Raw genomic sequence first — 22,086 nt, forward strand, 5'->3', positions numbered from 1 at the left:
TTGGGAGAAACCAGGCTTAGTCGAGGGGCCAGTTCTCCTCTGGCAAACAGTGCTTTGTTACGACTCAGGTTGCTATCATAAGTCCGACAGGATCGCAACATTCAAAGTATTTATTTCATTTCCATCCAGTTGAGGATCGTATTCATCAAGCCAATATGGATGGTTGTTGAGGAGCTGTGCCACTGGTTGTCGTGTTGATGAGGCCTTCACGATGAATGATCTAGTTGACAATCTCTGCTGATACTTCAGGGCTGCGTTGTGGTCGTGTCAAGGCGCAGGTCCTTGGTCTCACCTGGATACAGCCCGGATCCGGATGACTACGGTAAACCTCGGGATAAACAGAAAGACTAATATTAGCGTAGATGCCATTCCTCTTCTGATGTAATGAGTACATCTGGTGTTATAGGAAGTGTTTCCGGTTCCGGCTGACCTAATTTATGCAGCCTAATAATCCTTTAACGGATTTGAAAATATAAATTGATAATGTGTTATGTGTATGCCAGGTTAAAGAGATGCGTTTTTAGTCTAGATTTAAACTGACAGAGTGTGTCTGCTTCCCGAACAATGCTAGGAAGATTGTTCCAGAGTTTAGGTGCCAAATAGGAGAAGGATCTACTGCCTGCGGAATATATTGTGTTGCAACAATAAATGTGTGTAAAAATAGGCTCTGTTCAAGTAAAGTAAATTATAGCCTATTTTTTTTTAAATATATAATAATTTATTTATATTATTATACCATTTTTTGTAATTTATCATCCCAGATGGAATATTTTAAAATGTGAGAAAAACCAACTAATATTACAAATATATTTACAAACATATATATTCAACTATAATTATATATACAAGTTATATTTAAAACTTGTAGGCCTATTTGTTGTTTGATTGTGTGATTTCCATCTTTAACAATTTAGAGTTTCATATGCTCCTTTATCCGATAAATTACAATATGAACACATTAAAATAACACATATTGTTAAGTGCAAGAAGGCTTATGTGGCATTAAATATGTGTGTTTACACATGCTTCATAGGAGGATCTCAGTGGGATAGCGAGGTTTAATAACGGTAGACTAATAACAGGCCTGGCTGCACCATCCACTGGCTGATTTGGCTCTGAATGCAATGGGATTAGTTTAAGACGTTAAAGACTTTTAATCCTCGACACATGGAAAAAGTTCAATGCTTATTTGCGCAGTTATTTGATAGTGTGAAGATTTAAGAAAGATGTTGTATGATGGAAAAAACTTTGGATGAAAAAGCACACATCTGACCCAAAACCCACGTGCGAATGTCGTCAATGTCCGTGACCCGGATATGCTTTGAGTTGCCTGCCCCTCCCACCTGCGTGTGCGTGAGCGATGCGCCTGATTCTGCGCAATCCGTTGCATCTGACAGACGATTTTATTTTTGAAATTAGCCGTATAAACATCAACATTTTGATATGATAGCGACCAAAATGCATCACAGGATCGACGCTGCACCTTCCTGAGAGCTAATCATGATAGAAGAAGCGTTTCAATCGGTGCGAGGATCGGTGGAGAGACTTTAATGTCAGATTGAACCGCTAAGGTGAAACTCTGGTGAGCTGACAGCATCAAAACACTAAAATAATATCATTTATCTGAGTTGTTTGTCCGCATATCATTGTAGAAACATGCTTTTGTTTCTAATATGGTACTGCTGTGTTATATTGACAATGTGAATGCAGCTACGCTTTGCTGACTGCCTGAACCATACAGAGCTATGCATATTTTGTATAAGAATTATTATCGATTTATGATTTCCTTAAAATGTTTTGGGGTTCTTATTTTACGTCTAATGATTTTGTAAAAACATTAAAGTTCATGAGGTTCAATCTGCTAACCGTGAGGTAAAACCAGAAATGTAACCTACATATATTAATTAGCTGTATAATTTAATTATTTTCTCAAAATTATGAAAAGATCATGTTTACATGGCTAATGTTGCTGCGTTTTTACATGAACAAGGTACATGCATATAAAAAATAAAATAAAAAATAATATATATAAATAAATAAATAATATAAAAATATATAAATATATAAATAATCAGTGGCGTGCAGTGGTGTTCTGAAATAAGGAGGCACATTTTTTATTTGTTATGAATCAATGTAAATTCATGCATTACTCTTAACGTTGGCACATCTTCCTTGTTAAATGAACATTACTTTACAATACATCAAAAACGAAAAAAAGAAACCAAATACAATTCTATTTTGTAATTTTACATTAACAATGTCATGTTCTATTTATCAAAACCAAGTCAATCTCCACAAGTTAGTGTTTTAAGCATTTCTACATTCATTCCAAAATAATAACTAAAGGCAATAATAATTTAAACAATATATTTTATTTGTGTATTGATGTTTTTCTTTTTAATAGTCAACTTAGGCTATTTTGGATCATCAGTCATGCTCTGTAAACACCGTCTGTCACAGACACTAAGATGTATTTTTAATTTCACCAAGCTGATCGCATATATATATATATATATATATATATATATATATATATATATATATATATATATATATATAGATATATATAGATGTGTATATATACACAATGGCTTTTTTCATTTGAGAGTATATCTGCATCAGTAGTCCCTGTCTCTTCTGTCTGTCCTCTAATCTGTCAAAAGCACCTGTTGTGGTCACCTGTTTCAAGTAGGGATGTATCTGGGTCACGTTGCTTAGGATCTGTTTTTTCTGTTTAGCCTTGATCCAGTGTAATCAGTGTGTTTGTGTTTATGTGTGTTCAAATAACAAGAGGAATAATGCCTGGGAAGTTAAAGGCGAAGATAGTTGCAGGGCGGCACCTGCCTGTCATGGACCGTGCCAGCGATCTCACAGATGCCTTCGTGGAGGTCAGTTGATCACCAGTCTGTTAATGAAGTCTGCTCTGCAAATTAGATAAAAAAAGTGGCCTAAGTAGCCAGCTCAATTTGAGGAAAAGCCCTTTTTATATCGTAGATCAGTATTTATAAATTTTCGTTCCACAGGTGAAGTTTGGAAACACAACATTTAAAACGGATGTATACCCCAAGTCCCTGAATCCTCAGTGGAATTCTGAGTGGTTCAAATTCGAGGTAAGGTCTTCCTCCTTTGTCTTGCTATAGTTTGGATTTTTATGGAGTTTATTCCTATGTTTATCTTTGTTTTACCTTCAGGTGGATGATGAAGATTTACAGGATGAGCCATTGCAGATAACTGTTCTTGACCATGACACATACAGCGCTAATGATGCTATTGGAAAGGTTTACATTGACATTGATCCGTTACTCTGCAGTGAAGCTGCTACTGTCATCTCTGGCTGGCTCCCCATTTATGACACTATACATGGTGTGTATTCATAAGCAAATGTAGGGGTTTTTCACACCTGGCTTATTTGAAAACAAAAAACAAAAAAGTCAGAGGTTGTCTAAATGAATGTTCGTTTCATTAATGCCTTATAACAGTGTTTCTCAAACTGGGGTACGTGAGGTGACAAAAGGGGGTACGCGAACAAAATGCGGAGTAGTTAATTCAACTCTACCATACCTTAAAATAATATTAAAACCGAGCACGTATTTCTAACTGGCAAAATGCCGTAAATCCATTACATTTAATCAAATTACCTCATGTTTTGTATCCACACAAGCAGCATGCATATGATAGATTACGTGCCGAATCTGCTGCCTTAAATCGCGCTAAATTACTGCCGTTCTCGACAATGCACTTTTGTAAAAGTGGGGATTTAGCGCTTGCATGAAGAACAAAAATAGACACAGATAGAGGATTTATATCAATTTAAGACTCAAACTTTCTTCGATACAAAAACACCTTGTGTGAGTTCTTGTATTTAATGTTGATAACGAGGAAGACTTGTACACAAATATCCACATGACTGCAAACGTGCTTTATTATACAACAGGTCAAAAAACAAAACGTACATTTTAAACACAGTACTGTCAGTATTTACTCTATTTTGCAACGAAAAAATATTTCTAACGAAAACCAGAGCAGAACTACAACACACGAATGCGGCTTTGAACGAATCGTGAGAGTCAACGATTCAATGATTCATTCGCAGCCACTTGCTTCGTTACTGAATGAATGACTCGATGACTCACTCATAAAAACAGTGACTTGCTGCCACCTACTGGCAGCTTTAGTTTAATATTTAAAAGTATCACTTCGTTTTTCCATCATTGCATATTTCTCTATTAAACATTTTTTATTTAAAACATTATTTATTTTATAAAGTTATTCATAAACATAAAAATATGCACTGGAAAAATCAATTTAGGGGGGAAATATTGTCCCTTAATGGAAAAGGTGTGACTGCAGTCGAAGTGGAAGAGAGGGGGTATGCAGAAGGATGGGAATCCCTTCAGGGGGTACTCCATGCTAAAAAGTTTGAGAACCACTGCCTTAGAACAGGAGTGGGGAACGTTGATCCTGGAGGGTCACTGTCCTGCAGAGTTCAGCTCCAACCCTAGCACACCTGAAGCTAATCAAGGTTTTCAGGATTACTAAAGTTACAGGCAGGTGAATTTTTTTTTTTTCAGGGTTGGAGCTAAACTCTGCATGACAATGGCCCTCCAGGATCAACGTTCCCCACTCCTGCCTTAGAATGAATCGTGGGTTGAAATTTGCACGCTGACCAATAAGAGGACAGGTTACTTGCATGTGACTTGTATTAGCTAGCAAATTTTGGTCAGTTTAGAAATGTTTCCTTGTGAAAGTGAGCCAAACCAAGAAGAAAATAAAACATTTTAACAATTTTAATCCCTGTTTCAGAACAAAGTAAGCAATCTACAGGTCTGGAAACACCTTTAGTCAGTAATATTGAAGAGTTCTGATTCTGAATTGTTTTGTTGTAATGACATGCTTGTGTTCAGGTATAAGAGGGGAAATTAATGTGCTGGTGAAGGTGGATCTCTTCAACGACCTGAACCGCTTCAGACAGTCTTCATGTGGGGTTAAATTCTTCTGTAGTAAGTATCTAGATCATCTGCTTCCATTGCCTCCTGTACATCTTTACTTTATTTCATCTGACAACTTTCTTCCTCCACTACCTACTCTGCTTTGCTCACTTTTCTCTCTTTATTTTCATCTTTCTCTGAGAATTTTCACTCACATTCCCTTTTTCTTCAGCAACCTCCATTCCCCGATGTTACCGGGCCATTATGATTCATGGCTTTGTGGAAGAGCTTGTGGTGAATGAGGATCCAGAGTACCAGTGGATCGACCGTATCAGAACCCCTCGTGCATCCAACGAGGCCCGACAGAGACTCATCTTTCTCATGTCAGGTACTTATACACAAACTGTGTTCAAGAGAGACAAAGATATATGTAAGAGATATGAATTGTTCCATTAGTTTGCATATATTGCTGGTAGGGGTGTAATGGTATACACATTCATACTAAAATATGGTACTCATGTGCACTGAATGAATACATTGTTGTTTTAACCTCTGCATGTGTGGAACCTCTCTGTGTGTGCAACGAGTTTCCCCCACAGGATGTAACAGTATCCTTTGCGAACACATCTGAAAAATAAAGAAGGACACTGCTGCTGGATAAGTGCACAATTCAAGTCCAAGTCTTAAACATGAGACTTGCTTTATATTAAGTGCTTCAAACTAAATCATAAACCAATGTGGCTTGTTCTTCTGTTACATGTCTGTGTTGTTTAATGCATTTGAGATGCAGAGCTTACTTCTTACAGTTGTAAATGTTACAAAGTATTTCCATTCATGTAAAGGATTATCCTGACAGCAAGCGAGTCAAAGTTTAACTTCACAGACTTCAGTGAACAAGTGCTGGTCAAATAGACGGAGCGGATTAGAAATGGAGTCCAATAATTCTAAACTTATTTATATTATTTATAACCTTATTTATAATTCTGTTGATGATACACTTAGCTCACAAGACGAGAGGATACACAATATTGGATTCACGAGAATAAGACAATATTTTAACACTATTTTTAAATTCACCCAAAAATGAAAATTCTGTCATTAATTACTCACCCTGACCATGTCGTTCCACCTTTTGTTCATCATCAGAACACAAATGAAGATATTTTTGATGAATTCCGTGAGGTATATGACTCGTCCATAGACAGCAATTTAACCAACACTTTCAAGGTCCAGAAAGGTTCTAAAGACATTGTTAAAAAAGTCAATGTAACTGCAGTGTTTCAACCTTAAAGGGTTAGTTCACCCAAAAATGAAAACTTTGTCATTAATGACTCACCCTCATGTCGTTCCACACCCGTAAGACCTCTGTTCCGTAGTATTCTCTTCCGGAATCCTTTCCATTGAATTGATTCCATTGAATCCTTTTATCTGTCGGCGTTGGTAATGCACTTTTACGTTGTTGTTTGTGGCGATTAGGATATCCGCGACATGCACACTTACGCACCATTTTAAAAAATATTGCAATACCAAAATACAAACAATGTAGAATAGCTTGAATACAGCGTGCGTCTCCCTCAGACTGTAAACGAAGCTTGGGCGCACAGGATAACACGTCATCAGCGCCTTACGTCAGCAGCGTCACTGCGGAATCGTGAACCCGGATTGACAACAGACACGGAAGAGAATACAATGCTGAATAAAGTCGTAGTTTTTGTTATTTTTGGACCAAAATGTATTTTCGATGCTTCAAAAACTTCTAACTAACCCACTGATGTCACATGGACTACTTTGATGATGTTTTTATTACCTTTCTGGACATGGACAGTATACCGTACATACATTTTCAATGGAGGGACAGAAAGCTCTCGGACTAAATCTAAAATATCTTAAACTGTGTTCCGAAGATGAACAGAGGTCTTACGGGTTTGGAACGACATGAGGGTGAGTCATTAATGACATAATTTTCATTTTTGGGTGAGCTAACCCTTTAATGTTATGAAACGACGAGAATACTTTATGTGCGCAAAAACAAAACAAAAGTAACCACTTTATTTAACAATATCTTCTCTTCTGTGTCATTCTCATACACTGTTTATGTTCAGTGCTTCCTGGTTTTACATCAGAACGCCGACTCATTGGTTCATGTGGTGAGTGTAAATGCATATGTTTCTGTTGTAGGTGAATTGCAGAGGAAGATTGGACTGAAGGTGCTGGAGATGGGAGGGAATGCGGTGGTTGGGTACCTACAGTGTTTTGATCTGGAAGGGGAATCAGGCCTTGTGGTTCGTGCCATCGGGACAGCCTGCACACTTGAGAAAATCAGCACACTCCCTGCCACAGCCACACTCCCCAGCAACTCCTCTCCTTCAAAAGACATGAAAGAGTAAGTGTCTCTCTCTCTCTCTCTCACACAAACCACCTCAAGGATAAAATGCACTGTTTTTGCGTCTGTGCATGTCAGCATTAAGTCTTGCATTATTTTTTTTAAAGAGATTGGAAATTGTTGTTGTTTTGCTTTTCTTACAACTATCTCAGTTCATCTGCAGTACATTAGATTTCTTTTAAACTAAAAATGGATCAAGAATTGAATTTTGGATTAGAAATGAAAGTGTTGTACATGGGTTAATATTTTACACTTTAATAAAAATAGAGGCTGTTTGTTTTCAGTGAATTTTCACTCACTGTACACTACCCTTCAAAACTTTGGGGTCTTTAAGATTCTTGAAAGAAGTATGTTATGCTTACCAACGCTGCATTTATTTGATCAAAAAATAAAACATAATAAATACAATGAAAACATTAAAGGTGCCCTAGATTCAAAATTTGAATTTACCTTGGCATAGTTGAATAACAAGAGTTCAATACATGGAAAAGACATACATTGAGTTTCAAACTCCATTGCTTTCTCTTTCTTATGTAAATCTCATTTGTTTGAAAGACTTCCGGAAAACACGCGGATCTCAACATAACACTGACTGTTACGTAACAGTCGGGGTGTATGCCCCAATATTTGCATATGCCAGCCCATGTTCCCAACATTATGAAAGGCATTAGACAAGGGCAGCCAGTAACGTCTGGATCTGCACAGGTGAATCAACAGACTAGGTAAGCAAGCAAGAACAACAGCGAAAATGGCAGATGGAGCAATAATAACTGACATGATCCATGATAGCATGATATTTTTAGTGATATTTGTAAATTGTCTTTCTAAATGTTTTGTTAGCATATTGCTAATGTACTGTTAAATGAGGTTAAAGTTACCATCGTTTCTTACTGAATTCACGGAGACAAGAGAGCCATCGCTATTTTCATTTTTAAACACTTGCAGTCTGTATGATTCATAAACACAACTTCATTCTTTATAAATCTCTCCAACAGTGTAGCATTAGCCGTTAGCCACGGAGCACAGCCTCAAACTCATTCAGAATCAAATGTAAACATCAAAATAAATACTTTACTCACATAATTCGAAGCATGCATACAGCATGCATGACGAACATCTTGTAAAGATCCATTTGAGGGTTATATTAGCTGTGTGAACTTTGTAAATGTGCTGTAATATAATCGAGAGCTCGTGTGGCAGGGAGCACGCGAATGAAAGGGGCGGCGCGCTGAAAAATCAGTGCATAGTTAATGATGCCCCAAAATAGGCAGTTAAAATTTTTTTAAAAAAAAATCTATGGGGTATTTTGAGCTGAAACTTCACAGACACATTCAGGGGACACCTTAGACTTATATTACATCTTGTGAAAAAGCATTCTTGGGCACCTTTAATATTGTGAAATATTATTACAATTTAAAATGACATTTTTTTCTATTTTAATACATATTTAAAATGTAATTTTCCTATGATGCAAAGCTGAATTTTCAGCATCATGACTTCAGTGTCGCATGATCCTTGAGAAATCATTCTAATATCTGATTTGCTGCTCAAGAAAACTGTTGAAAACAGTTGTGCTTCAAAAGATCAGCATTTATTTGAAATAGAATTTTTGTTGATCAATATTATATATCCTTGCTGAATAAAACTATTAAAGGCACAATATGTAAGATTTTTGGAAAACCACTAGCACAGTGTTATATATTTTGTTGACTTGTGTACTTACATTATCCCAGATGTTTCTAAGAATGTTTAAATCCATGGAAATAAGCAATTTTCTTGATTTACCACGAATACCATGTTTTACCATGCCTAAAATTGATCTAGCTTACTGCAGTGTGCAACAAGTGTCTCATTGTAGAGACCTAGCAAACGCACAGAATAGCATTATAACAACTTTGAACACACAAATGTATCTTATATGATAAAACAGCATGGCGTTTACCCCACATATGCTGGACTGGAAGAAGCGGAAGCGGTGACTGCGGCATAATAAAAGCTCCACTTCTCTTGAGAAGCGTGTTGTGCTCCTCTCTCATTAGCAATCGCTCCAGCGGCCTTTTAGCCGCACCCTGCTTCATAATACAGTAATGTTAATCTTTAATACATTAGCTCATCCATTAATATGATTTCTGCCCGAGCCCTGTCGGATTCTTTTCCACCGGCTTTGGATGTGAAGAAAACACTTCCCATGATTCCGCGAAATCAAGGCATCATCAATCTACTCCTTTGTTTTGAATAAGTGACCTCTAGTGGCAAAAAACTATATATTGTGCCTTTAATTCCTTAAAAAAATCTTACTGACCCCAAACCTTTGAACATTAGTGTATTGTAATTTACATTTGCATCTATTTATTTAGCAGACATTTTTATCCACAGCAATTTATTATTATTAAAATAATTTATTCAGATGTTCTAACGTTCCTTTGGTTTTATTAAACAGGTATTATTGCAACATGAAAAAGAAAATGCTGCACAATTGCGCACTGTTTTCTGTTTATATATTTATAAATGAGTATGAGGGTGTGTGTGTGTTTGTTTCATGAGCTGCTGTTTTATAATTTCTACAAAAAATGCATTCTCAACACACAAACACACCACAATCTTGTTCTCCCTGCATGTCCTCTATCTCCCTCTTGCTCTCGCTGTCTTTTTCTTCTGACGTTCTCCTGCATGCTGCATCTCTCCTGCACTAGTGCACTAGCATGTGTTTGTGTTAGATGGCTTAAAGGTTAAACGCTGTACAGTTGTGCGTTTCAGAACTAGCCGTGGTTTGCATCCGGAGTGCTGCCTTGTGTCCGTTGTGTTTTGTGTTTGTGTTGTCTTTTCCCTTGCTCTCTAAGGAGCTAAGAATGTTTGAACTGCAGTGACCTGCCTAACTAGACAGCATTTTTTTGTGCTGTCTAGGTAGTCAGCTCACTAGGTTTTTAAGAAAACATACTACAGCCAATATGGACTTTTCTACCTGTTGGTTTTTGAAGCGGTCTGCTTTGGGTGTGTGCGTAGGGGTGGGAATCTTTTAAGCACATCACAATCCTATCCAATTCCAATTTTGGGTAATCATGATCCAATTCTAAAATGATTTTTTTTATTATTATTATTAATTGAGTTTACCAACTTTGAATATCAAATGAATTTGTGTGTTTTCACTAAATGTAATTATAAGTACTACTTAAAATATTTAGAAATTAATTGGATGTTAATAATTATTAACCATCTAAATAGTGTCGAAATATATATCTATTCTAAAAATAGTGTCAAAAGCAAATATAAAATAATAAAAGGCAACAAAGAAACAATACAAGCAATAAACAAAAAGTGTTTTCAATAACTGAGAGTGTTTTAAATATCTGAAAGTTTTTCAGACAAGGGCACTGAGGGATTTTTTCTTTTCTTTTCTTTTCTTTTCTTTTGATTTAGTACTGATGACATCATAGACAGCGGCAGGTCTAATAGGCTGCATCCACACCAATACACAGATCTATTTTAACCTGTCAAATGTTTACATTAAAGGAATAATTGACTTCCGAATAAAAATTTCCTGATAATTTACTCACCTCCATGTCATCCAAGATGTTTATGTCTTTCTTTCTTCTCTCTACACGATCCCAGCTGAGGAATAAGGGTCTTATCTAGTGAAACGATCGGCCATTTTCTAAAAAAAGAAAATAAAAATTTAGATTTTTTTTTAACCATAAATGCTCGTTTTGCACTAGCTCTGCTATGCACCATGCATTACGTTATTACATTGGAAAGGTCATGTGTGAAGTAGGTGGAAATGCAGATTCAGTTTATACAAAGTGAACCTGCAAAGACTAAGCCAAACGACCTTTACAAAAAAAGGTAAAACAACGATGTCGGACAATTTTGAAGTTGGAGGAGAAAATGAGAGTACCGCAGTACTTTCGCCTACGTCACGTGTAACCTTTCCAACATGATTGCGTAATGCGTGGCGCATCTCAGAGCAAGTGCAAGACGAGCATTTGTGGTTAAAAAGTATATAAATATATATTTTTTTTTTAGAAAATGATCGATCGTTTCGATAGATAAGACCCTTATTCCTTGACTGGGATCATGTACAGCCTTTTGAAGCTGCAGTGAAACTGCAATTTGGACCTTCAACCTGTGAAGTCCACTATATGGAGAAAAATCCTGGAGTGTTTTCCTCAAAAAACTTCATTTCTTTTTGACTGAAAAAGTAAGACATCTCGGATGACATGGGGGTGAGTAAATTATCAGGAAATTTTAATTCTGAAGTGAACTAATCCTCTAATTTTGCACCCTTCAGAATTAACACAAAGAAAGCGCATGTGAGCATTTGAAAGCAAATGTCTGTCCGTAGTTGAGTTTTGTGTATTGAATTTATACTGCATTGTAATTGGCATAAATGATGCCTTCGTAGAGCATTTTTATTTTTTATTTAAGGGAAAGCACTGAAATATCCAGAGAATAGATTTATTTTTTCCTCCCACCCCTATGTGTGCGCGCGCATGTTTGTGTTATGTCAATGTTATGTCCACGTTCCACGTTCTCTGTGATTGTACAGTACACAGTGGTGCGTGTGTGTGTTTAATGTATGAAATATGCGTGAATGTGTGTGTAGCTCTCCGCAGGCTGCTCCTTCCACTCTCGGATGTCGTTCCACACACAGCAGTCCAGTTCACAGTGCGAGCAGTCGTCTTTCTCAGGGCTTCTCCGTTTCTGTGCCGACACTGCTGTTCGCCGGTATGAAACCCAGACACAGGAGCTCAGAAGCCCCCAGAGCCAGGCAGTGTAGGCAGGTACCCCACGACCCCCATGACCCCGTCACGACCCCACCACGGACCTCTCACCACCCCTTGTTCTTCATTGGCAGACAGCTACGACATCACCAGACCCCCTCCCTTCAGCTGCCAAAGCAACCTCGTTTACAGCTTTAAAACGCCTCTGACCAATCAGTGAGCTGCATTCAGCTGTCACTTACGGAGTATATCCAATCAGAGGTGTGGGTTTAGCTTCTGTGTTTTTAAGTTGTGCGTGTGTACCTTTATTCTCAGGCAGGGTTGTTGAATTTTACATTTTGGCCTTGTAAAGGCAGTAGTCGACCCTTGTTATCAAAGCGTTGTGCTTTGGTTGGCTGAAACACGCTTCTTGTTCATCTCATTTGCATTCTGCCTCTTTTTCAGTTTTCACAGTGTTGGATTTTTCTCCATTTTATTTTTGCTTTCCATGCCCACAAAATCACGTGCTTTCCTCTCTCTTCCTGACATCCTCACGTGCTCTACCCTTTCAGCAGCAAGCAGTCAACACTTTTCCTCCTTTCTTTCTCTACCTCAGTCCTTCTTCACACAAACACACACACATGCACACGCTCAAACACGCGCACACGGGCACAGTCCTCATGTATGACCCTGTGAGTCCGTGTGTGTTGATGGTGTGTGTGTTACTCCTTGCTCTGACAGGCCAGGTTTTGGGGAGGAGGCCCCAGGCGTCCCGTTGTCCTCGGGACCCCCCACCCCTCTGAGAGCACAAACCTTCTCCTCCTTCTCCCCCTCCAAGTCCTACAGTCGCCAGTCCTCCTCCTCTGACACCGAGCTCAGCCTAACCCCCAAAACCGGTAAGATACCCGTCCCCACCTGACCTCAGGCACTCTGCCAGACACTCTCTCTCTCTCCACGAGCCTTCATTTTAATCAATATCAATGCACTGACCCCAGTATCAAGGCCTAGAGGCAGAGGGTGTAGGGCACAGTGTCTTTGTATATTTTGGTCTAGTTTTGTGTTTATTTAATTTATGTTTTTTGTGTTTTCCCTCCATTATTACTTTATCTGCATGTGTGATATGTTGATTTTTATTTGATTCAAGGCTGTGATCTCGGATTTTGTGCATTTGGAATTTTATGAAATTATAATTTTGTCTACTTTATTCTTTTATTATCTTTCCAGGGATGCAAACTACTCACCTTTATGCTAAATCCTCAGTTTGTTATACAAAATAGGTCACTTATTATTTGTTTCATGCTGAACCAAGGAGCTTATATTTTTACAGTAAGGTTAATTTTTTAAATGGATAGGTCACCCAAAAATGAATGTTCTGTCATTATTTACTCACCCTTATGACTTTCATTTCTCTGTGTAACGCAGAAAAATATATTTTGAGAAAAGTTTTTTTTGTCCATTCTATGGAAGTCAATGGGGTTTAATGTTGTTTGGTTCCCAATATTCTTTATAATATCTTCTCTTGTGTTCTGCAGAAGATAGTAAGTCAGTTGACAATAACATGAAGGTGAGTAAATGATGACAGAATTTTATCTTTTGGATGATCTGTCCCTTTAACATGAAGCCTCTGAAGAGGTATTTTGTAAAGTAGATATAAGGTTGATATTTAACTGTACTGGTATGAAAATGCTAGTTTTTGCTTTTGATTGGGTCATCGTGTGCTCGACTACAGCATTGCTAGCACAGATAGTCTGCGTAAATGTGCTGAGTGTTTTTCTGAAGGTTTCACAACTTAAGACACTCTTTGAAAAGCAAAAGATAAGGTGCGGCTTTTCCTTGTAGACACCCTAAATTACAAAACATGATGATTTAAATTCTTTCAGCACTAATTTTGCACTAATAAAGCCTTGGACACACTAGACGATTCTAAAATCTTAACTGATTTTAAAACTGTGGGAGACCACAAACATAATGAAAGGTTCAACTGATTTTTAGCATTAAAATCCTCTGAATGCACACACTAGATAATTTGACTGGATTGCGAGACCACACACCTGTTGATTGTAGGAGCAATTTCACAGTGAGACGAGATCTCATGGAGATTAGATCAAATGTGACTTGAGAAGAAAAACAAATGGAGGACAATTAACATTGTCATCAGGCTGTCCTGCCACGCATTCTGCTTTACAGTGAAAAACAAAGTAGAAAAAAAGAATATGAGTGATCTTCTTTCTCAATACTCCCCTTTCCTGGCATGTTTGTGGCTGCCAAGTTTCAGCTAAAGAAGCATGCAACATCCGGTAGGTTATGCTTGCTCACTCTCATTGGCTGGTTATCACGTCAGAGGCAGCCCGATCAAGAGTCATGTTTGATATTTACGATTTGAGATCGGGGATGCTCTGTCTCGATCGAGATCAGTTAATCATAATGACACCACACAATAGAGAAAAAAATAGTTTGCGACAAGCCTTGAATCCACAATCGGGGGTGCAAATTGAGCTAAAAATAGGGCTTAAAATGTGGCCAGCCTAAGCAAACAATAACGTATTAATGTGCACAAAAAACAAAAGGTCACGGTATCATTTATAAAACTGATACTCTTCATTTTTTTTAAATGATTTTATCTTCATCCTTTTCTCTCCCCTCTGTTGTTCATCCTTCATATCGTTTACATTAAAAAACATTGTAATTTATGAAACGTTGCTGTGTCCTAGTCTTTTAGTGTTTTCATTTGAAATGCAAGAAACTCTTTTTGAAGCAAATTTACCTAAACTGTAGAACTGTTTTCTACATTTTTAAATAAAATGGTTTGAAAAGGTTTGAAAATCCCACTTTAGAGGTATTATTCACCCAAATATGAAAATGTTATTTTCTCACCCTCATGTCGTTCTGTTTCCATACAACATTAGTTTATAGACCCCTTAAAAGTTTGTAAACATTGCAACGTTTCCTGGTGGGCGGGGCTTAGCTGGAGGCAAAAAGAGACACTGGACTCAATGTTGACAAGCGTAAGCTAGCATGTTTTAGGAGGGATTTATTAAACATAGATGCAGAAGAAGGTTCAGAACTGTCCGAATATGTACAGTCACTGACTCTGCGGGACCGTGACAGCTATTTTTGTACATTTAACTTAAGTTTTGGATATTTCCTAGACAACATTTGAATTACTTTCGGGTGGTTCGGGGAATTTTGTCAAGGCTTATTGTCTTATGTAACCTAACGCTGGGCTAACTATGATTATGGCTAGCAATGTAGATTATTTTAAGAGACCATTCAAAGGATGGCACACACATCTATCGCTGTATGTTTGTTTAACATTTAAGCTAGCTAGTGCGCTGAAAGTTGGCGACTTTTCACCTATAAAACAGAAACTTGCTGATTTGTACTAGATAAAACCAACACACCATTACATATGCATCGATTATTTTACGTGATATGAAGTGTGCACTGCAAACACGAATATTATTTATGATCGTCTCCGTCCAGTCTATACGCCGTATTGCATTCAACCACAATTATTTTTTTGATTTCTGTGAAGGAATGTCTGCCGGGATCTGGTAAAACTTTAGTTTTGAACCAAAAGTCCTGTTCCTTCTATTCTGGCAGCCAAAAACACAACAAGATGACATTTTAAAGTCAAAACCTCAAACTTTTAGCGCGCCTGCTATGAGTTCTTATTTATGTTTTGCCTCCAGCTAGAGCGGTGACGTCACAGTGACGTAGGCGATTAAGGGGTCTATAGTGACCATGTCTGTCAAGCTAAAAAAAAATCGGCATTAAAAAAAAAACATAAAAGCATAATTTTTGTAGTCCATATGACTAATCAGAGTCTCTTCAAGTGATAAGACAGCTTTGTATGAAGAGCAAACTGAATTATGATAATTCACAGAGTTAAGTCAAAGTCCTGACAGAAGTTTCAAGTTTTTTGGATGAACTTTATACAGTGCATACCTTTAAAAAAAATAACTTGCTGGAAATAAAACCCTTGGAAACTTGTGACTTTCTGACCTTTTTATTACCTCTCATCAGTTTGCATCCCTGTCTTTCTGGGTTCCTCTTTCTGTTTACATTTCAGTCACCCACCCCTCTTACTTTTTTCTCATGTGAATGTCTTCATACCTTTCATCCCCAAACTGTCCTTCTCTCTAATTCTTTCTCTGTCAGCGAGGATATTTCTGTGTCCCAGTTCTCCTGCCCTTGAGTCTGAATCATCTCCCCTCCCCTCTGCCCATCTGCCCCGTCACTTTCGGCCAAGGATGGCCTCCAGGAGTACAACTCCTCCCCCTCTCCATGTCAGCCAATCAGACACAGCCATGCTTCGAAAGAGCGTGTCTTTCAGTGAGGAACTGCTGCTGGCGGCCTCTGGTAGGACACACCAACTGCTGTCCCAATGACCTTTGACTCTTGATGCAGTGATTGCATCCAGTGTGACCACACCAACCCCTGTGCTACCCTCTGGCAGAATATCAAGCCCGTCTCTGCATAAATCGTACTAACAAATGTTTTTTTCCTCATTTGCCCACATACATATTTCGGCAAATGCACTGTGCTTATGATAGAGCATTGTGGTTTAATGTATTTTGAGCACTCTGATTTAACAAAACCCCACTTGCATGTTTTTTCAGCCTGACTGCAAGTTAGATTTCTCCACCAATGGAAGTGTAAACAAGAAAAGCGTCCCTCAGTCATCTCTTATTGGCTGGTTCCATAAAATCTCATTTCCTAGTGCCTGGGCTCTGAGCTTATGTGTCTGTTAATTGTTTTATTCTGTCCAAATATGATGACCAGATGAAGTTGAATGTTATTGTGATGAATGTTACTTCTTAAATGAGTCTCTAGATGTTTTGTGTGGTTTCATATTTGTATTACTTTAAGTGTATATCCAACAAATATATAATTATTACATTTTTAGAATACAAAGTTTGCCTTGTGTTTTCAAAATAGAAGTGAACATATCTAATTGTCTTTATATTAGACCGCTTCTCTACCTAATAGAGTGTAGAAAGTCACTTACTGGCTATGAAGGCTATGTGCACCAAATGACTGATACCACCGTTCAAATGTTTGGGGTCAGTAAGATATTTTTTATTTTTTTATTTTATTTTATTTTTTTTTTTTGAAGGAAATTAATACTTTTATGGAGCAAGGATGCATTAAATTGTTCTAAAGTGACAGTAAAGGCATTTCTAATGTTACAAAAGATTTCTATTTCCAATAAGTGTTTTTTTGAACTTTCTATTCATCATAAAATCTTGGAATAAAATGTATTACATTTTCCACAAACATTTTAAGGAGCCAACTCTTTCCAACTTTGATAATTATAAGAAATGTTTCTTGAGCACCAAATCAGCAAATTAGAATTTCTGAAGGATCACGTGACACTGAAGACTGGAGTAATGATACTGAAAATTCAGCTTTGCATCACAGAAGTAAATAACATTTTTAAAATATATTACAATAGAAAACAGTAGTATTCATCATATTACTGTTTTACTGTATTTGATCCAATTAATGCAGCCTTGGTGAGCATAAAAGACTTCTTTCAAAAATCTTATAGACCCCAAACTTTTGTATGGTAGGGTATATTAATGTATTTTGCATTATTTATTTAGGTATTTTGGTGCAGCCTTTATATGCTTCACAGCTATTAGAATATTCCTGTATGTATGTTCTTTACCTACTTTGACAACAGTTCACAAAAGCAAATATAAAAATAACTAAATGTAGACCATGAGGCTTTTTATATACATTTCCTTTTCGTTAAAAATATCTTTACAGATCTTATATGTTTACAGATCTTTACAATGATCTGTATCATGTAGCGCCTGGAAGTACTTTTGTTTAAACATATGCAGATATAAAAAAAAAGAAATTTGTTTACATGACAAGAATTATAGAATATTAATAATATAACAAGAATAATATTACTAGAATTACTAATTACTAGAAACCAATATATATATGTAAAGCCATGCAATTTTAATTAATATAAGATTATTCTTCTGCATGTAAACACAGGCATAGGCACACAGAAGAGGTGAATGTATGTGAGTGCATGGGCTATTTTAACATTGTTTATTTGGTTATTTAGAAGTGAAGTATCGTTTGTCATCTTTCATTTCCCCTGAATTTCTCTCTCTTCACCACCAACAGGAATGGGAAGTGGCGGCAGTGCAGGGAAGGAGGCGGGGCCTCTTAAAGCTCTTCTTAGGCAACAGACCCAATCAGCACTGGAGCAGAGAGTAAGACAAAGACAACATATTCACATGTGTTTACATATTCACTATCAAGTTTATGCACAAAAGACTGGTGATTATGAGAATTATGTTTCTCCACTCTATCTCTCTCTCACTGGACTTCAGGGGGTTTCATCATCCTCTGAAGCATTTGTTAGGACAGGGGTATGTCTGGAAAGGGCATGCCGAATGTTTCTGGTTGTAGAATCCTTTTATTTATCTTGTTTCCCAAACTCCTCCCTGTTTGAGAACTTTGAACTGGAAGACCTGCATCACTTCTACTGTCCTATTGACTTCATTATCAAACCAATGACACATCAGTATTGTGACTATTGGTTTGGGCGTCATGTGGTTATGCACCCATTTACATGGAGAATGTTCTAGAACCTTTGACAGGTGCTAGGAAGCTCTCATGTTTATCTGTATGTCACAGTTTTGCTGTGATCTTTGTCTGATTTTGTCCTGGGGTGAAATGTCTTGTGAAATAATGAAATTATGATTAAGTGAATAGCCAGAGTTCTTCTAGCCTGTGTCTTCACACTCATATGGATGAGAAAGAAACAGGTGCTGGTAACAATTTTGTTCAGGCTTTTAATCAGGACTACTTGAATATTTAATATTTGAGTGGTAAGTTAAGTAAATATAAGGGCCTCCATATGCGTTTATGAGCATGTAAACCGAGGACCACTTTTTAAACCACTTACATCTACTCAAAGTCCTGATGTATTGCATTATGCAGAGTTGTTACCCAGTAAAAGAGCCTACAGTGTCTGAATCTCTGCATGAATGTTGCTGCAATTGCTAAATATTGACAATGTAATCACATGACCCAACAGGTTTCCATTTCTGCACCATAAAATCTTCAGTTATGTGTGAAGATTTCAGTACAGAAGTTCACCTGTCTTCATGACATTTGCTAGAATGCCAGTGGGTCACCTTGGTCTGTTCTGTATGACCCCTCCATCACCATTCTGTGTGTTTCAGGAATACCCTTTCTTCACGTTGACCTCCTTCCCTCCTGGATTTCTCCTTCACTTGGGGGGTGTGGTCAGTGCACGCTCAGTAAAGCTTCTGGATCGAATCCACAACCCAGGTAAGATGGCTCGTATTACACAAGCACAAACATAAACAAATACCTGCAACACACTACATATATGATATATTAACATAATTTCAAATAACAAAACTTTACTGTAGTAAGGACTAGGGCTGGGTTGAGAATATCGATTTCTTGATTTTAATCTGTTGACCAATATTGATGCTTCACTCCCCAAGAATCGATCCAATTTAATTATGAAATTCAAACAATAAATATCGGTTTGGTGGCGCGACAGATTGCCGTAGCCGTCTCAGTTCAAGCGAAGTGGCTGTGCAGAGCGCGAGTGAACTGATTGACTCTTCCTCGTTACAAAGTTGTATAAAACAACAAACAGTAAAACAGTTTTCTAAAGTTGCATTTACCTCAGGAAAGCCATTAAATGTCCATAGTTTGTTAGTCAGCTAGAAAAAATAACTCTGGACAGGAGCTAATAAATATATATATATATATATATATATATATATATATATATATATATATATATATATACTGCTAAAATATATACAGTTACAATATATACACTATATTACGTATTCATTATATTTTTATTTAATCTATTCTTACATTTTTCTTCTTCAAATAAATCTGTTATGAAAAGTTACAACAGCCATCATTTAAATGTTTATTTTTCAAAAATAGAAACAGTAGTTATTAATTTTAACCTTAATATTATTGTACCAACTAACGGGGTTCCCTGTATAGTTTACAGCGTTAGTTGAGAGAGTTTTTCCTTGAGAAAAATTTACATATACTGTATCTGAGATATAATATATATACAATTGAATTGATATAAAATTAATTGATATAAAATAAAATGAAATCGAATCGAGATCAGAATTGAATCACAAGCTTGTGAATCGAAATTGAATTGTGAAATTTGTGTCAGTACCCAGCCCTAGTAAGAACTCAGACCAATCAGCAGGTGTGTTCGTGCGACAGTTTGGAACTGCGCATGTTATGTGCGAGATTTTGTTGTATTTACAGTTTCAGTTCCCAGTTCCTTGTACGGTATATGTTCTGCATCACCCCATGCATGTGCCCCATTCCTTGGCCTTAATGTTTGTCCTCTCCAGCAGGGCCTGAATTTCGTTTTGGAAAATGTGGGTAATTCCCACCTTAGGTGACTCTTATGGGGAAGGAGGGATTTTTTAGAAAATGTTTTTTAATCACAATTATTTCACCTAAATTCTAAATGTTTGCTCACTCTATGTATTTGTGTTTTTACAATAGAGTAATTTTTTCATGCAGTAGCTTACACACAGCACAAGTAAGCTTGATTTTTTTTACAGACAGTTAATAGTTACACAAATACAATAGAATAGTAAAGATACAAATCAAAGTTTTTTTTAGGTAGGTCTAACAGTAGTATTCAGGTACAGAAATACTACAGAAATTGAATAAAGTAGTCAAATGTAAAATAACATAGGATAGTCTTCACTGTAAAAATTAAATACAGATTAATCCTTAAAATAAATGTTAGAAACATTATTTAGTCAAGAGCAGGGAGTGATTTTTCTGTCTTTTGCTGTTTGATTAACATTAATGACACTGACAGCAGCAGGTTTATTAACTTGCTGTCACTCAAATGCATGGATCCAAGGCAGTGCTTCCCACACATAGACTTTACTTGGGCGGGTCGCCCATGTATATTCGGAGACACATTTTTGCTTTTATTATTTTTATCCTTTTATACTTTTATATCCGCGCAACATAATGAAACCATCCGCGATCGATTAACTAGACGTTTCGTACCTGCTCGTTATGTGTGCGTCAGAACTGTTTACTCCCGCCAACATTCAAATGGGCGCTGCATGTTGCAAATTCACAAGGAGGCTTTTCATTGATTGAGAATCACTTTGAAGCAGTCTGAAGCTCTGTTGCGCGAGCTTGTAAAACCTGTGTGTAGAACGCGCAACAGAGCTTCAGACTGCTTCAAAGTGATTCTCAATCAATGAAAAGCGCAGATTTATGCCAAGCAATTGCTAATGAACTCATGTTGATGAATTATTACAATGTCTACTTTATGGCCTTTATATAAAATGTTTTAGATGATTGTAAGAATCTGAAGGATCAGCCTGCAATAGTACAGACATTTCAAAATAAGAGTACCTGTGTATTTCGGGCTTGTTTATAATTAAAAGTCACACGCTTTTTTCTCTTTCTTTTGGGCATTATTGGTATTTTGGTTACACTATAAATTGTATTTAATTTGATTTCCATTTAATTCATAGTAAATTATTGTAGTCTCCCCCACAGGGAGAAAAGACTAAGAACATTATTTGGCACATATATTATTCATTTTATAAATTTTACTAGTAAAAACTGTGTCCCATTCACTGAGAGAGACACTATATGACAACAAGGAGAACATAGGAAAAGGTGAACCATTTAAATGCTGTAATTTTGCATAAATACAATGCATAATAATGAATAATATTAGTATGTAATTAAATGTAATATGTTATGTAATTAAAATTAATTTCAATAAATAAAAATACTGTTAAAAATCACACATTGTTTGTTTGTCACATGTAGTAGACCATTTTTTTGTGCCGTGGGTAATAGGAGGATTTTTCGCCCGGCTACCACCGCAAGTATATTTCAAACCTGTGGGAAGCACTGCAAGGCATTATGCACGTTTTCTTTTTATGTTCACTTAAGACATAAACGACTTTGTTTACAAGGATACTCGCCAAAACAGGCATTTTGACATAATTTTTGTTTGTATTTAACAGTTTAAGCGCTA

At 36.9% G+C, this 22,086-nt stretch overlaps 1 protein-coding gene across 13 annotated transcripts in view; it reads left to right on the forward strand.

Moving 5' to 3' along the window:
- The first annotated feature begins 1,298 nt into the window (after positions 1 to 1,298).
- The window catches only part of c2cd5 (C2 calcium dependent domain containing 5), a 53,801-nt gene continuing 33,013 nt past the window's right edge, over positions 1,299 to 22,086 (forward strand). For 4 of the 13 annotated variants that reach the window (XM_048168081.1, XM_048168082.1, XM_048168085.1 and 1 more), the window contains exons 1-11: positions 1,301 to 1,582; positions 2,787 to 2,888; positions 3,024 to 3,110; positions 3,192 to 3,363; positions 4,905 to 5,000; positions 5,161 to 5,316; positions 7,107 to 7,311; positions 12,750 to 12,904; positions 16,170 to 16,370; positions 18,159 to 18,247; positions 19,226 to 19,334. In XM_048168081.1, coding sequence (XP_048024038.1) covers positions 2,799 to 2,888; positions 3,024 to 3,110; positions 3,192 to 3,363; positions 4,905 to 5,000; positions 5,161 to 5,316; positions 7,107 to 7,311; positions 12,750 to 12,904; positions 16,170 to 16,370; positions 18,159 to 18,247; positions 19,226 to 19,334 — 1,360 coding nt within the window. In that variant the 5' untranslated portion in view covers positions 1,301 to 1,582; positions 2,787 to 2,798. Of the gene's footprint in view, positions 1,583 to 2,786; positions 2,889 to 3,023; positions 3,111 to 3,191; positions 3,364 to 4,904; positions 5,001 to 5,160; positions 5,317 to 7,106; positions 7,312 to 11,911; positions 12,086 to 12,749; positions 12,905 to 16,169; positions 16,371 to 18,158; positions 18,248 to 19,225; positions 19,335 to 22,086 lie in introns of all 13 variants that reach the window. The other 9 variants (XM_048168077.1, XM_048168079.1, XM_048168080.1 and 6 more) reach the window with 5 other exon arrangements.

Source organism: Megalobrama amblycephala, linkage group LG19 (genome assembly GCF_018812025.1).
Source record: "Megalobrama amblycephala isolate DHTTF-2021 linkage group LG19, ASM1881202v1, whole genome shotgun sequence".
NCBI lineage: Eukaryota > Metazoa > Chordata > Actinopteri > Cypriniformes > Xenocyprididae > Megalobrama > Megalobrama amblycephala.